Raw genomic sequence first — 14,784 nt, 5'->3', positions numbered from 1 at the left:
CACCCGTGCTTTTCATTTTCTTCCTAAAAGTTAAATCCTATCAGTCAAACCCACACAGGGTTACCCCTAGGCTGCAGTTAACTATACAGAAATCTGCCAAGACTTTAATGGCCCTTGCCAAAGATAGGGCAAGAGAGGCTGTGAGGGTTAACAGGAAATGAATTCACTCTATGCTGAGGGCATGTAACAGTAAAGTGGTCACCTGTATTCAATTTAAGCTGAACATATAGACTCTCCCCTGGCTATAAAACAGAATCAAAGGTTGTGCACTGGGGCGGGGCAGAAAACAAGAGCCCTGCACTAGAGACAAATCGAGGGTCCTGGATCTGGATTCAGGCTGTCACTCACTAGCCATAAGCCACCTGGCCTCTCTGGACCCCAATCCCTTCATCATCATCATCCGTGAGGCTGAACTATAAAGGTCTTTTCCATCTCTAACATTTAAGGATAGACAAGTGGGTGTCTATCCTCAGGGGACAAAGAATGCAAGGTGTTGGGGGTGAAAAGGACTATTAATATAGAGTAAGGCTATCCAGGTTCAGAAATAGCCTGGCTTAGTGCTGCATTCACCTTATCAGCCTAGATTTATTGGGGGGGGGGGGCGCCCGCCGGGCCTGGTGGGTTGGAATCACAGCCACCTACAGTGAAATTAAACTCTGTTCCCAAATGAGTTCTGCTGAAGTGTGATTTATCCAGGGAGTGTTAAACAACTCACCGGCAGTATGAAACTGTGTTACCGAAATTGTATTACTGCACAAACTTAACTTTTCCCCAAATGTGATTTGCAGAGAGGATGCAGAGCTGAGAAGCCTGTGTCTACGACCATCTGTCCTATCCCAGTCCCTGGAGAGGCGTGGGGGGAGAGTGTGAAAAGCCACAGGTGCATGTATATTCAGCCACCAATGTCATGTGTCCATCAAGAAGCCCAACATCCGTTGGGGATAAGTGTTCAGCTCCTCCAGCAAGGGAGGCTCACAGATCCATCCAGCCCCAAACATTCCCTGAGCCCTTCTCTCCACCAGGCATGGGGCCGAAGGAACATCACAGAACAGGGTAGACGTTGGGGTGTCTGGGTGGCTCAGTCAGTTAAGCCTCTGACTCTTGATTTTGGCTCAGGTCATAATCTCACGGTTTGAGTTCGAGCCCCACCATCAGGCTCTGTGCTGAAAGTGTGGAACCTGCTTGGGATTCTGTCTTCCTCCCTCTCTCTCTCAAAAATAATAAACTTAAAAAAAAATAATAAAGCATTAGGAAAGATGTCACCAACAGCATATGCTTCCCAAATGTTTCTCCTCTGAGCAAGGAAGCGGATATTGGCTAAAAAGGCAGTACAGAGGACTATACGCACTCTTAGGTGCTGGTGTGACATAGACAAGACCCTTAACCAAGATCAGTTTCCTATCTGTTGAGTAAAGATAATACACAACCCACATGCCTCATGTGGTTGAATAAGGAAAGAAACAGATCTAAAAACAATGAGGAGTTAGGGGCACCTGGCTGGCTCAGTAGAGCATACGACTCTTGATCCTGGGGTCATGAATTAAGCCCCACGCTGGACACAGAGATTACTTTAAAAAAACAAAAAAAACAAAACAAAAAAAAAAAAAAACAACAACCAATGAAGAGTATACAAAGCCTCACAGAACAAATGCTATGATTACCACCAACACTGTGACCCTCTTGTGTCAAAATATTAAACTGAAAATAATCAAAATAAGTCAAAGTCAGACTCTGCAGGGATTAGCAGAGCCTTGACCTTTGGAGAGGTGTATCTTCTGCCCTCTTCCTTTACTGCCATGTCAGGGCTTAGTCATTCAGCAAAATTTCACCAAACCAGATGCTAAGGAATATGCTATGCGCTGGAGATAAAGATGAAAAGATCCAGTCCCAGGTTTCCCCAATTTCAGTCCAACTGGACAAGAGTTACACAAACAACCAAAGCATGATGGGCCAGGCAGAGTGCCCTGGAAGGTGGAAAGACGACCACTGCCTAGAGTGGGGTGGAGGCCAGGTCTGTGATAGATTTACACAAAAGGCAACCTGCAAATTGAGCTTTAACACAAGATTAGGATTCCAACATGGATTGAAAGGTAGAGAAGGGAATCCCCAGAAGACAGTCTGAGCAAAGGCCAGGACCCATTGGGGAATACATCTGGATGAACCATGAAAAAATGAAACCCAAATGTCACCTAGAGCAGAACCCCCGCCCCCCGCAAACATCTGGCTTGAAGAACAAAGTGTTACCTTCCCTTTATGTCAGGGCCTACCCCTCCCTATTACTACACACACACACACACACACACACACACACACACACACACACACAAGCACATTCGGTCCAGGAAATCCTCTTTAAACTCTTGGGAGAAGAAAGCCGAAAGCCAACTTCCAGGGCGGTACCTGTCATATAGATGGTGGTCCTTGGAGAAGCTGGGAGGAGTCTGTACTGGGATGTACTGAGTGGCAGTTGCTTCCTACGCACCTTCTGCAGCTTCCTGTTTCACTGAAAATACTTCCTGCACATCCCCCAAATTGCAAATATGCCAGCATTGTCTCTATTCTATCTGCCTAGATAAAGAATAGCTGAAGAGTCCCATTATGGGAAGTGTTTCGGGAGGTGAGAACTTTCTCTCCTTCTCACCTGATAGAGAATAAGGCATCCTGGCAGGGAATCAAGCCCTAGCCCTTATCAGGAGTCTTGTTAATCATAAGAAGCAGTTTACACACAGAGTGTCTATGAATCCTTTCTGCTGGGTAGGTGTTACTATGCCCATTTTACAGATGTGCAAACAGACTCAAGAATGTGAAAGAAGTTGCACAAGATCATTCAAAGGAGTAACAGGCGGGGTCAGGATTCAAATCCACATATGTCGGCTCCAAAACCTTTCCCCCGTATCACATGTCCTCCAGGCCATGCTTACTCAAAAGTCACATTTGGGGCTCATGGGTGACTCAGTCAATTAAGTGTCCAACTTCGGCCCAGGTCATGAACTCGCAGTTCGTGAGTTCGAGCCCTGTGTCGGGCTCTGTGCTGATAGCTCAGAGCCTGGAGCCTATTTGGGATTCTGTGTCTCCCTCTGTCTCTGCCCCTCCCCCACTCACACACTGTCTCTGTCTCTCTCTTTCTCTCTAAAATAAACATTAAAAAAAATTTTTTTAAGTCACATTCACAGCAGAACCTACCATGTGACAACCTTTTAACCCTTCTTTGCAGTCCTGGATTCTTTATCTGCCAAAAGGGAGATTGCAACAGATTCCTTTCATTAATAAAATGTCATCTACTTAATACCTACCGTGAGTTTGCAAGTGTGCCCAAGTGGTAACCTATACGATTATACGGAGCTCATTATATAAACCCTGAAAGGTAGGAAGGCAATACCACCACCCCGCTTTGCAGAGAAGCGGGCACAGGGTGGTCACATGGTGAGTTAACAGCTGTACCAGGGAAGGAGCTGAGATCTCACACTTTCCCTCTACACAAGGCAGTTATTCAAAAGCACTGCAGCCTGAGGATTCTGAAGCCTGCAGGCTTTCAGACCCCTCTGGAAGATGGGCTAATTTCTGGATTCAAATGAAACACTTGTAGAGGCAGAAACAACTACTTAAAACCTGATTGGGAAGCTGGGCTCTTCGCTGTACTGTTAGAATCCAAAACTCCCAGAGTGAAACAGTATGTCCTCCTCAGACCACCCTGCCTCTGGGCCTGTTGACTCCAAAACCCTCATATAAACCCATTCCCAACCTTTTGGAAATTAGACCCAACTCAATAAAACAATACAAGGAGTTGACTGGGTGCTCTGCCCACACCCTCCCCCAACACCACCACCACCACACCACCTCAGGCAGTTAAAGAAAGACCAGAGATCAGGGCTCCCGGGGACCCCTTCCAGCTGTCTCCACCATCTTTAACGTCCTCTCTACCTTTGCACTCTCAGAAAAGACAGGCACTTTTCTGGGTACGCTGCCATCATTTCAACTTCTGTTGTTTTTTGTTTTTTTTTTTTAATTTTTTTTTCAACGTTTATTTATTTTTGGGACAGAGAAAGACAGAGCATGAACGAGGGAGGGGCAGAGAGAGAGGGAGACACAGAATCGGAAACAGGCTCCAGGCTCTGAGCCATCGGCCCAGAGCCCGACGCGGGGCTCGAACCCACGGACCGCGAGATCGTGACCTGGCTGAAGTCGGACGCTCAACCGACTGCGCCACCCAGGCGCCCCTCAACTTCTGTTTTTAATCTCTGACCATACTCATGCATGTGACTTTTCCATTTCTTTAGGGGAAAAAAACCAAACTTTGATTTGTTTCCAAAAGATAACTTTCTAAACCAATGACTATGTCATACTGAAATCAAATATCACATTTAGGCTTCCTAAAAATATTACCCCAGTACAATGCCTCCTTTTTTGCTCCCACGTGCCCACCCTCCAAACACACACACATGCACTTTAGGCTGTCATTTAGACACTGGAGTGTATAATTTAAATGTCTTTAATAACATCCACTAAAAGGATATTTGCACATGATTCTTCACTTTACTTCAAAGCAATGATCCAAACTGGAGCTTTTAGTGAATTGCAGGACCAAATAGGTTAATACATGGGCGGCAAGTGCCAATAATAAAATTCAGACAAGAATTTAAAATGTATTAGATTCACCCATAACGTTGGCATCTTTGTCAATTTTTAGCACAAGTCCATTTCATCCATCCCTCAGCTCAGTGCTGCTATATATTAGGTATATAATATATATCAGTTAAATGAACGTTAATACATTTGAATCTTAACACCAAAGTTTGAAACCTATTGTAATTTGAGTCATAATCTAAACTATCTGACCCCAACACAAAAGCCATTCGAATCAACAGCAAATAACAAACAGCTGCTTCTATTCAAAGTATACATACCTCTGTCATTTGAACTGTTTTGAAGTTGGCCTTGATTGGAAGACAAATGGCTAGCAGCTGCAAGTTCAATTACAAAGTGGTAGGAAGGCAGACAACCAACCAGGGGGAATCAAAGTGCTGTTTCATACATCAAGCATGGAATTCCTTTCCAACAAAGGTCTCTCGTTTTCCTAGGGGCAACCAATCCAAACATGCCCTTTCAACTTGGGACAACACAGGGCTGCCCTCTGGGAGAAGAATCTAGTTTACAAGGCCAGGCAAGGCTAGGAGGGTAGAACAGGCACCCATTTCCAGTCTGTTAATTGTTCGGGTTTTTTTTTCATGTCCGTTTATTTTTGAGAGAGAACATGAGCAGGAGAGAGGAAGGGAGGGGGACAGAGGATCTGAAGCCAGCTCCACGCTGACAGCAGCGGGCCAGAGGCAGGGCTCGAACTCATGAACCCCAAGATTACGACCTGAGCCAAAGTCTGATGCTCAACCCACCGAGCCAGCCAGGCACCCCTGTTAATTGTTTTCAAAGAATGTGGACCAGGGGAAAGCCACCAGGCAACCAGTCCAGAGGACTGGATTAACCAGACCTAGGACACTGAACAGGTTACTTCCTTCCTTTGTCCCTCATTTTCTCCTTCACAGGGGAAAAATAAGGGGCAAAAATAAATTTAAAAATATGTATATATAGTTTTTTTTAATTTTTTTAATCTTAAAAAAATTTTAAAAAAATAAATTAAAAAAACAGTAAGGGGCAAAAATAAATTAATAAAAGGGTAAAACTGGATGACCTCTAGGCACTAAGAGAATTTTCTGCAATGATGGAAATGTTTTCATCTGTGCTCTCCAATACAGCAGCCATTAGTCACATGCAGCCTCAGGCCCTTGAAGTGTGGCTTGTGCAGCTTAGGAGCTAATTTTTATTTTTAAACTTTATTGAATTTTGGTAAATTGAAATTTAAATAGTTATATGTGGCTAGTGGCTATAGTTCTGCAGAGTGAAACTCTAAAAAGGCCCCTAGATGGGCGCCTGGCTGCCTCAGTCAGTAGAGCATGCAACTCGATCTCAGAGTTTTGAGTTCAAGCCCCACGTTGGGCAGAGAACTTACTTTAGAAAAATTTTTTTCATAGACCTCTAGCATTTTACATAATCTTTGAACAGCTGTGTGGGAAAAACATGGATGTCAGAGGAGGCCAGACCTGGGTTCTAAACTTAATCCCACCACTTTCTAGCTGTGCAACCTTCTGCAAATTACTTCATTCCCCTGAACTTCATTCTCCTTATTTGGACAACAGAATATCAGGACCTTTCTCGCAGAATTTTAGTGCAAATTCAAGATAATGCACGTAAATAGAACAGAGAGGCTCCCAATAAATGGTAGTTATTTTTCCAGTTATCACGTCCTTCAGGGATACAATTTCACAGGTCTTCTGACTTCATCTGTCCCGTCCTGATCAAGGGCCAGGACTTAAGTATTACCCCACGCATCAACAGCCGTGCTCCTACAGATGCAGCCCCTATCTGTCGAGAATGCAACCTGCTCCGGAATTGATTCGGGTCCTCAGCTGTGGGCGAGCCAGGAAGCCAAGTCCTCTGTGCCTCCGGAACTGCTGACTTCCTCTTACCCTGTGTCCCCTCCACCTCACACGAGCATTCAGGAATTCACAAAACTCGTCCCCATGATCGCATACCAAGCTGACACTCTGTCCAGTGCCACCCAAACACCTGTTGGTGGTTTCTGGTACTTCCCTCCTGAACTCTCCCCTTGACTTCCCCTAATATTTTATGGCTTCTTTATTTGGAAATGCTTGCAGATAACCTTTCATTCTGTAATTGCTCAGTGATTCAGAATATGCAGAAATAGAAATGCAACAAGCTACACTTATGGCTAACCCAGCATTAGTTTAGTTACCAAAATAAAACAAGGCAAAAGAGACTATGTTTTAGAAGGAATGTTCCAATAAAACAATAAAAACTGTTGCAGTCCCTATCTAGATTTAAGATTTTAAGTAATTTCTACACCCAAAGTGGGACTCGAGCCTACAACCTCGAGATCAAGAGTCACATGCTCTACCGACTGAGCCAGCCAGGCACCCAGTCTCTAAAAATTAATACAATGTGTTAAAAGCCTGTTCCAAGTGTTCCACTGGTCCATCCCCTGGTAAATGGAACCTTTCCACAGCTCCAGTGACCAAGCCTTACAGTGGACATAAATGAATGGCTAAGAGAAGTAGGATAACTTCTCTTCTTCTTTTAACTTTATTTATTTTGAGAGAGAGTGAGCACAAGCGGAAGATGCACAGAGGGAGAGGGCGAGAGAGAATCCCAAGCAGGCTCCGCACTCAGCACAGAGCCCAACACAGGGTTCGAACTCTTAAATCGCGAGATCATGACCTGAGCCAAAATCGAGAATCAGGTGCTTAATCAACTGAGCCACCCAGGTGGCCCTAAATTTTCTATTAATAATAATTACTGGAATGTTAAGCTGCTGTCTTCTTCCTGTTGGGGGCTGGGGGGGCGGGGGGAAGAAGCTGAAATACAGGCTGACATTCCGGTAGGATTTCACTGTGGATTTGAGTAAGCCATTAGACAAAAGGTTTACTGTTAGCTTGGAATTCCTGCTAACTTCTGAGTGCCTCCCCCCAACCCCACCCCTGCCCCGACAGGCCCAACGTCTTGAAGGACTGTTTACTCAAGGACAGTCTGAAATCAAATGGGGCAAATAACTTTGGACTCTCAAATGTGGTGAAGATCTAGTTTTTTAAAACTAACCTGGAAATGTAAGTTAAAACTCAATGAAGGAATACAATTAACCTGGATCCAGACAAACCTGTAAGTACAATATAACCAGCTAGTCCAGTCTTCTTCCAACTTCCCATACGTCTATACTTAACCTGAATCTGGAACCCATGTAGATCGTTCACTCAACTCACTGTTCAACTTTGCCTGAAAAGTAAATGCATTTAAGAGCATTAAAGACACTGAACCTTTCGTGGTAACAGTTAAACTCAAAATAGGTCAATTCCAGAAAGGCATTCATTTCAAGGGGACTTTTGTCTGTGGTTATTTTGAAAACCACTGCTTTTAAAACTGACATTATGAAGCTTAAAAATAGGCCCTCCTACTAAGGATCCTGGACTAAAATACCCTTTCCTCTCCTCATTTCCTTATTCCCTTTTCACTCAAACACCTAAGAGAGTGGTGATATAGAGGGTTGCCTGTTCAAGAACTTCAGATTACTTGAAAAAAAATGCAGATTATTAGTTTAAAAAAATTTATTTAGGATACTGGATAAAGTTACCAAAATTTGGTGTTGGATAAACCTAGAAAATTTTCCAACCAAGTATCCCAAATGAAAACATGTAATATATACACCATAAGAAAATCTAAGTCTGAAAACCACCTCCTCCACTCCAGCTGTGTGAACTCCCAGCAAGCTCCTTCTCCTCTCTGGGTCTGGTTTCATCTCCCAAATGCAGGGAGGAGGCTAGAGGATATGCAAGGTCCCATCCACCCCAACAGGCTCTGCTTCTATAAAGCTAGGCAGCTGCTTCCTATTTTCATGGCTCCTTGGAAAGAGCAGAAATGTTCCTTGCCCAGAAGGTCCTTGGGAGGCGTCATTATAGTTAATGGTATTCCCCTGGGACATAAGAACTGCTTTTGAGAGCGATGAAAGATGGATATAAAATACAGAGGTGTTTGGAGGAAAAAATAAGTTATGTTTTGAAGATGACACTAGTAAATCCAGAAATGCATTTGTATTCAATCCAAAAGTTACTAGATATAGGGGGCACCTAGGTGGATCAGTCACTTAAGCAGCCAAATTCAGCTCAGGTCATGATTTCACAGTCTGTGAGTTCAAGTCCCGTGTTGGCTCACTCCAGCTCAGAGCCTGGAGCCTGTCTCAGATTCTGTGTCTCCCGCTCTCTCTGCCCCTCCTCTGCTTGCTTGCGCACACTCTCTCAAAAAATGAATGAACAGTAAAAAAAATTTTTTTAAGTTACTAGATATAATTGAATTTAACAAAGCCGCAGGATATAAACAATTCATACAACCCAAACCATGGTCAAGATGGCAAATACAAATTTAAAAATGTTCAACCATAATGGCAACAAAATGTTAACTCTTTGAAATATTAACTCAGGACACAACAGAATTATTCAGAGGGAACTAACACCACAATAGAAGAAAGAGGAGACATTAATAAATGGAGAGGTACACCATGAAAGTTTCTCAAGTTTTCATTAAGGATGCCTGGCTAGCTCAGTCAGTAGAGCATGTGCCTCTTGATCTCAAGGTTGTGAGTTCAAGCCACACACTGGGCACAGAGATTACTTAAAAGTCTTTAAAAAAAATCTTAAGTTTCCATTAACCCTACCAAAAAAAAAAAAAAAAAAAAGACTATCGAAACTACGTTAAGAGTTACAAGGAAATTTTAGAAATACACCAAAATACCATAAAGACCAAATAAAAGTAAACCGGAAAATACGACAGATAGGTAGATAAATTTAACAAATTCTAGTAAGATACTGGAACTCAACAATTAGGCCCATTCCTCCCATCAAACACATTAATAAATCCCAGATGGGACGGAATTAGCCATATAAAAGAGAAAAAAGGCTGTAAGAAAAAGAAGCCACATGTTCCTGCGAAGTTGAGACAAGATATGTCCAAATACTAAAAGAAAGTAGGTTATCCCATTCAAAAGACATGTTTCCAAAGACAAAAAAAAAAACAAAAATGTTTTCTTAATGCAACATAAAAGGAAAACATCGCAGTGGGACAATGTAGTAGCCACATAACTGATAAAACTTTAAAATACAAAAAGCACACTGACCCCAACAAACCACAAGACAAGTAACTGTGCAGAGGTTAATGGAAGACATCAATGAACAAATAAAATACAAAGCAACATAATAACTATTTAGATGAATCTATCAAGAAATCACCAGAGAAGAAAGTTTGCATGTAGCCTTTCAAAATGTCTAGCTGGTGCTACCAAAGCGGCCCCCCTACCTCTCCAGCTTCATCTCCCACGACCCGCGCCTATGCACCCAGCACGTTCAACTCCTTGCCGGCTCCTCCAGGCATCCCAGGCTTTCCCACTTATGTGGAGCGGCTCTTCCTGCCATGCCCTGCCCCCCCCCCCCCCCATTCCCATGGAAATCCTAGCCATCCTTCAAGACCCAGCTCAAATGTCATCTCTTCCGTGAAGGCTCTCCTAATCTCCCCCACTGGATGTGCCATCTTCCTCTTCTCAGTGAGCTCTGACAGTACTTTCTTTGTACATCAGGGCACTTTTCTTACTCTGCAGCCATTTGTGTCCTTCCTCTTGGGCCCCTGCTACCTCTCCCTCTCCTCCTAGGAGATTTTCGAATCCCTGGAGGCAAAGGCAATCTTACTCAACTACCTACAGCTTCAAGGACAGTGAGTTACATTAAGCATTCAATAAATATAGCTTAAATAGAATTGATGAAATACAGAAAATAATCCCATTTCAAAAATACGGCCCCACTAGCATGTAAAATAAAGCAGACTGACCTTCAAAGGAGCCCTTTAGTGCCTATTAAACTATCAAAAAATCACTAAATTTAACAAAACAACCGCAACAAAAAAACCTTCCTGAGGTTTAAGAAAACAGTTGAAATATAATTGGTTGCATCTTTTTTTGGAACATATTCTCTAAACACGTAACAGCGGTAACATGGTTCGTCACCTCTGATTTGGTGTGTAAATTAATCTAAAAGCAGAATAAATTGGTTCAAAACACAAGACCATCAGTACCTAATAAAAATCTGGAAGCCACCTAAGTAATCAATAAAAGTATCATTTATAAAGCCAGACCCAATCAAATTCTACCCTTCGGCCAAAAAATGACAAGCAGGAGAATTATGTCTATGTGTAAAACCGAGGGGGGTGGAGAGGACACATCCACTGATCACAACCACGTAAATAATCGAATAACGAAAAAGTTATACTAGAGAACTTAATGTCTGTAGTTCCCTTCTTCAAAAGGTGTTTTTACATTCAAAAAAATTTTTAAAGTTCTGCTAAAACAGGCAAATATTAAAAAAAAAAGGAGGGTTGGGGGGGGAAGAGGCCACACCACCCTTGTCCACTTTTTCTTAACCCCTGTGTAACCTCTTCTTAACCTGACTCCCCTGCTGACATCAAAGCAGGATGCCCCTGGGAGCTACAATGAGAAATTCGAGGCAGGATCAACATTTTCCACAGTCTGCCCTGCACCAGGATCCAGAGAATGAACACCTACTATTTCAAAACAAAACACCATTCATCCTCAGAGGAGTTAACTTAGCAAACAGGTACAAGAGCCTCCAAACGAATGGCTCTCCTGGGATTTCAGGTACCAGAACCAGGACACGGGACATGAAGTGAAGACACAAGAGGTGGTAAGACAATAACATGATGTTCCAAAACTAGCAGCTTCTGGAAGGAAACAACATAGACAAAATTGGGACCTTAAGCTTTCTTTTCAGGCTCAACCTTACTTTCTGCCCAGCCTGTGGGTTCCCTGGGTTTGTTTTCTCAACGTGTCAGAAACATTCACCACGGCTTAACCTGTGCTTCCTGGGGAGGCAGTGGAAATACTACCAACTCATACATACAAAGGAAAGCTAGCAAGAAGGTTTTTTGTTGTTGTTGATTTCTTTGTTTAAACATTATTTTGGTTTTGTCCAATCTACCAATTATTTGCTGTATCACCAGTGTTACAGACCCAGGGGTCTAAAAAGGTATGGTCCCTAATCAAGTTGAGGGAAAAGAGACATAGAAAAAACAGTTAGTGAATAAGAAAACATTATGGTTTTAAAATGATATTGCATTTAACGCGATGTTTATTACACAATATAGACCAGAAGTACAAAAGAGGAAAGAGAAAACGTGAATTAACATTAAAAAGGGCATTAAGACTCAGGATGAATTTTGTTCTTTGGGTACTTTTAAATTATTTATTAGGAATTTTTCCAAACATACAGAAAGATAGAAAGAATAAAAGGGAAACTCATAAACTAACCAACTAACCAACTGAGAACATTTTGCCTCATTTGCCTCCTCTACTATGTATGCATGTGTATTTTTTTTCCTGAACCCTTTTTTTTTAATGTTTATTTATTTATTTTTGAGAGAGACAGAGAGCACAAGTGAGGGAGGGGTAGAAAAAGAGAGAGAGAGAAAGAGATACAGAATCCAAAGCAGGCTCCAGGCTCTGAGCTGTCAACCCAGAGCCCTACGCAAGGCTCAAACCCATGAATCGTGAGATCATGACCTAAGCTGACATCAGACGCTTAACCGACTGATCCACTCAGGCACCCCTTTCCTGAATCATTTCAAGTAAGTTTCATGCATCACCTATGAATAACAACTTTCTCCTACATAATCATAATACATATAAAAAATTAATAATTCTCTATTCAAATTTCCCAGATTGTCCCAAGAATACATTTTATAGCTATTTCACTTTTGAATCAGTATCCACCCAAGGTTCATGCATTACATTTGGTTAGCATGTCCCCTTAAGTCCGTTATTCTAAAACCACACCACTCCCCTCCTCCCTGACTTTTGCCTGTGACACTGACTTTCTAAAGAAACTGGGTCAGTTGTCATAGAGAATGTTCCACATCCTGGATTTGTCTGATTGTTTCCTCCTGGTGTCATTTAACTTGTTCCTCTGTCCCTGCATTTACTGTAAACAGGAAGTTGGATCTCAGGCTTGATTAGATACAGGTTTGGCTCAGATTTAAAAAAAAAATTTTTTAATGTTTATTTTTGAGAGACAGAGACAGAGCACAAATGGGGGAGGGGCAGCGAGAGACGGAGACACAGAATCCGATGCAGGCTCTAGGCTCTGAGCCATCAGCACAGGGCCCGATGCAGGACTCGAACCCACAAACTGCGAGATCATGACCTGAGCCAAAGTTGGAAGTTCAACCGACTGGGCCACCCAGGCGCCCTGTGGTTTGGCTTAGATTTTAAGACAGGCAGCATATAAAATGTCCAAATCAACATGATTTATCAACATTTGTAATCTGGTATTAAGAGCAAAAGAGAACAGCTTTTTGAGGAGGAAGAAATCAAAGTGGCATCATTAACAACACTTCCCCTTTAAACAGCATGCGAAGTGCTTTCACATACGTTATTTCAAATGATGCTCACCTGCTCTCCTTCCCTCACAGGTTTGTTATATTATCATCCTCGCTTTACTCATAAGGAAAACGGAAGCTCAGGGAAGTTAAATGACACGGCCGAGATCAACAATTAAGAAGTGACATAACTAAGTCTCGACGCCAAGTCCTAAAGTAGCATGGAGTTACTCAGAAAACACTACATGGGAGATGAGATTTATGCCAGGTCTTGAAAGATGGGCAGGATTCATTCATTCCAGACAGTCTGCTATATGCCAGGGAAACAGCGGTACACAAGAAAGTCACGGTCCCTGCCCTCACAGAAGCTAAAGCGTGGTGACACATAGAAAAAAAAATAAAATAAAATCATGTAGGAAAGCGGAGGAAGGCATTCCAGACAAAGGAAACCATGTGAGGAAGAACAGACAGAGGTAGGAAGCAGTATGCTGGAGCAAAGGGAGGCCAGTAAAGGGGTCAGTGTGGATCACAACAGGTAAAACTGGGAAAGAGAAAAATCAAACTAAATGGGTTAAGGCAAGGCCAACAGCTACTCTACTAAAGTATCCTCTGCCTTTCTCGCAAAGATGCAGAAGTGAAAGTAGAATATTCTTTTTTTTTTAATAGATTTTTTTTAATGTTTTCTTATTTTTGAGAGAGAGACAGAGTACAAGCAGGGGAGGGATAGAGAGAGAGGGAGACATGAATCTGAAGCAGCAGGCTGCAAGCTCCAAGCTGTAGACACAGAAACCGACGCGGAGCTCGAACCCACAGACCATGAGATCACAACCTGAGCCGAAGTCAGACGTCTAACTGACTGAGCCACCCAGGTGCCCCGAAAGGAGAATATTCTAAATGTTCATGACCAAACAAGGGCCCCCCATATCTCCTGGCCATGGGTGAAGTCATCTTTATGAATCTTTTTGCCCTTTCTGTATCTGCTGCAACAACAGCAGAGGGCGTTCTTCCCAAGAACACAGGCTTTGGCTGGCCTTCCTCTTCACCTGAAGTTCTCAAACGACAGCACCAGTTATCAGTTATTGCGGCCTAAGAGCGGTAGACACATCCAAGTTCACAACTACAAAATGAGTCCCAGAAAAGGCCCTAAGAGACCCCCGAAAAGCACATCAGCCTGTCTTCGCCCCACCCTGAAGGGCCTTCACGTTCTAACGGACGTGTGTCCCTTCCAAACCTGGCAGAAGTGCTGATGCCATGAGTTACGCCCTGAATGCAACAATAAGTAATAATTAAGTACGTCTGAGTGTTTTAGAGTTACGGTGAAACAGTTCAAAGGCCAAAATCTGTGGATGCCACCAAGGCCAAGCAATGCAGCCTCCTGTTTGCTCAGCACCTCACGGCCTTCAAAGCACTATTACATGTGCGACCTTGTGTAACCTTCACGACACTCCCTCAAGGGAGGTAGGCATGCTCTGTGTCATCACCAGGTCGCTAGTGAACACCGGACGACATTCTCCTCACTGAGCAAGGAACACAGCCAAGCCCCCGCCTTCGTGAAGCTTACGTTTTAGCGAGGCAGGGGAGCGCAAAAACACTTGACACACAGTGTGATGTTAGTCGTAAGTGCTCTGAAGAAAAACCGGGCAACATAAAGGGGTAGAGAAGGACAGGGAGTGCTGTATTATAGACAGAGTGATCACGGATGACCTCTGTGAAGAAGCATTTGTACAGAGATCTGAAGGAAATGAGAAGAAGCGTCCAGTGCACATTTTGGGGAGAAGAGCATTCCAGGTT

At 43.1% G+C, this 14,784-nt stretch overlaps 1 protein-coding gene across 2 annotated transcripts in view; it reads right to left on the bottom strand.

Moving 5' to 3' along the window:
- MAP2K1 (mitogen-activated protein kinase kinase 1) overlaps positions 1–14,784 on the bottom strand; it is a 79,426-nt gene that overhangs the window by 57,626 nt on the left and 7,016 nt on the right. Inside the window, exon 1 of one of the 2 annotated variants that reach the window (XM_040493040.1) lies at positions 9,910–9,938. The exons of the other annotated variant lie outside the window; for it this stretch is intronic. Coding sequence (XP_040348974.1) covers positions 9,910–9,923 — 14 coding nt within the window. The 5' untranslated portion in view covers positions 9,924–9,938. Of the gene's footprint in view, positions 1–9,909; positions 9,939–14,784 lie in introns of those variants that run through there. 2 annotated transcript variants of the gene reach the window in all.

The sequence above is a fragment of the Herpailurus yagouaroundi genome, unplaced genomic scaffold (assembly GCF_014898765.1).
Source record: "Herpailurus yagouaroundi ecotype Mexico unplaced genomic scaffold, PumYag 184, whole genome shotgun sequence".
Lineage (NCBI taxonomy): Eukaryota > Metazoa > Chordata > Mammalia > Carnivora > Felidae > Herpailurus > Herpailurus yagouaroundi.
This window is presented reverse-complemented; position numbering and strand designations above follow the sequence as displayed.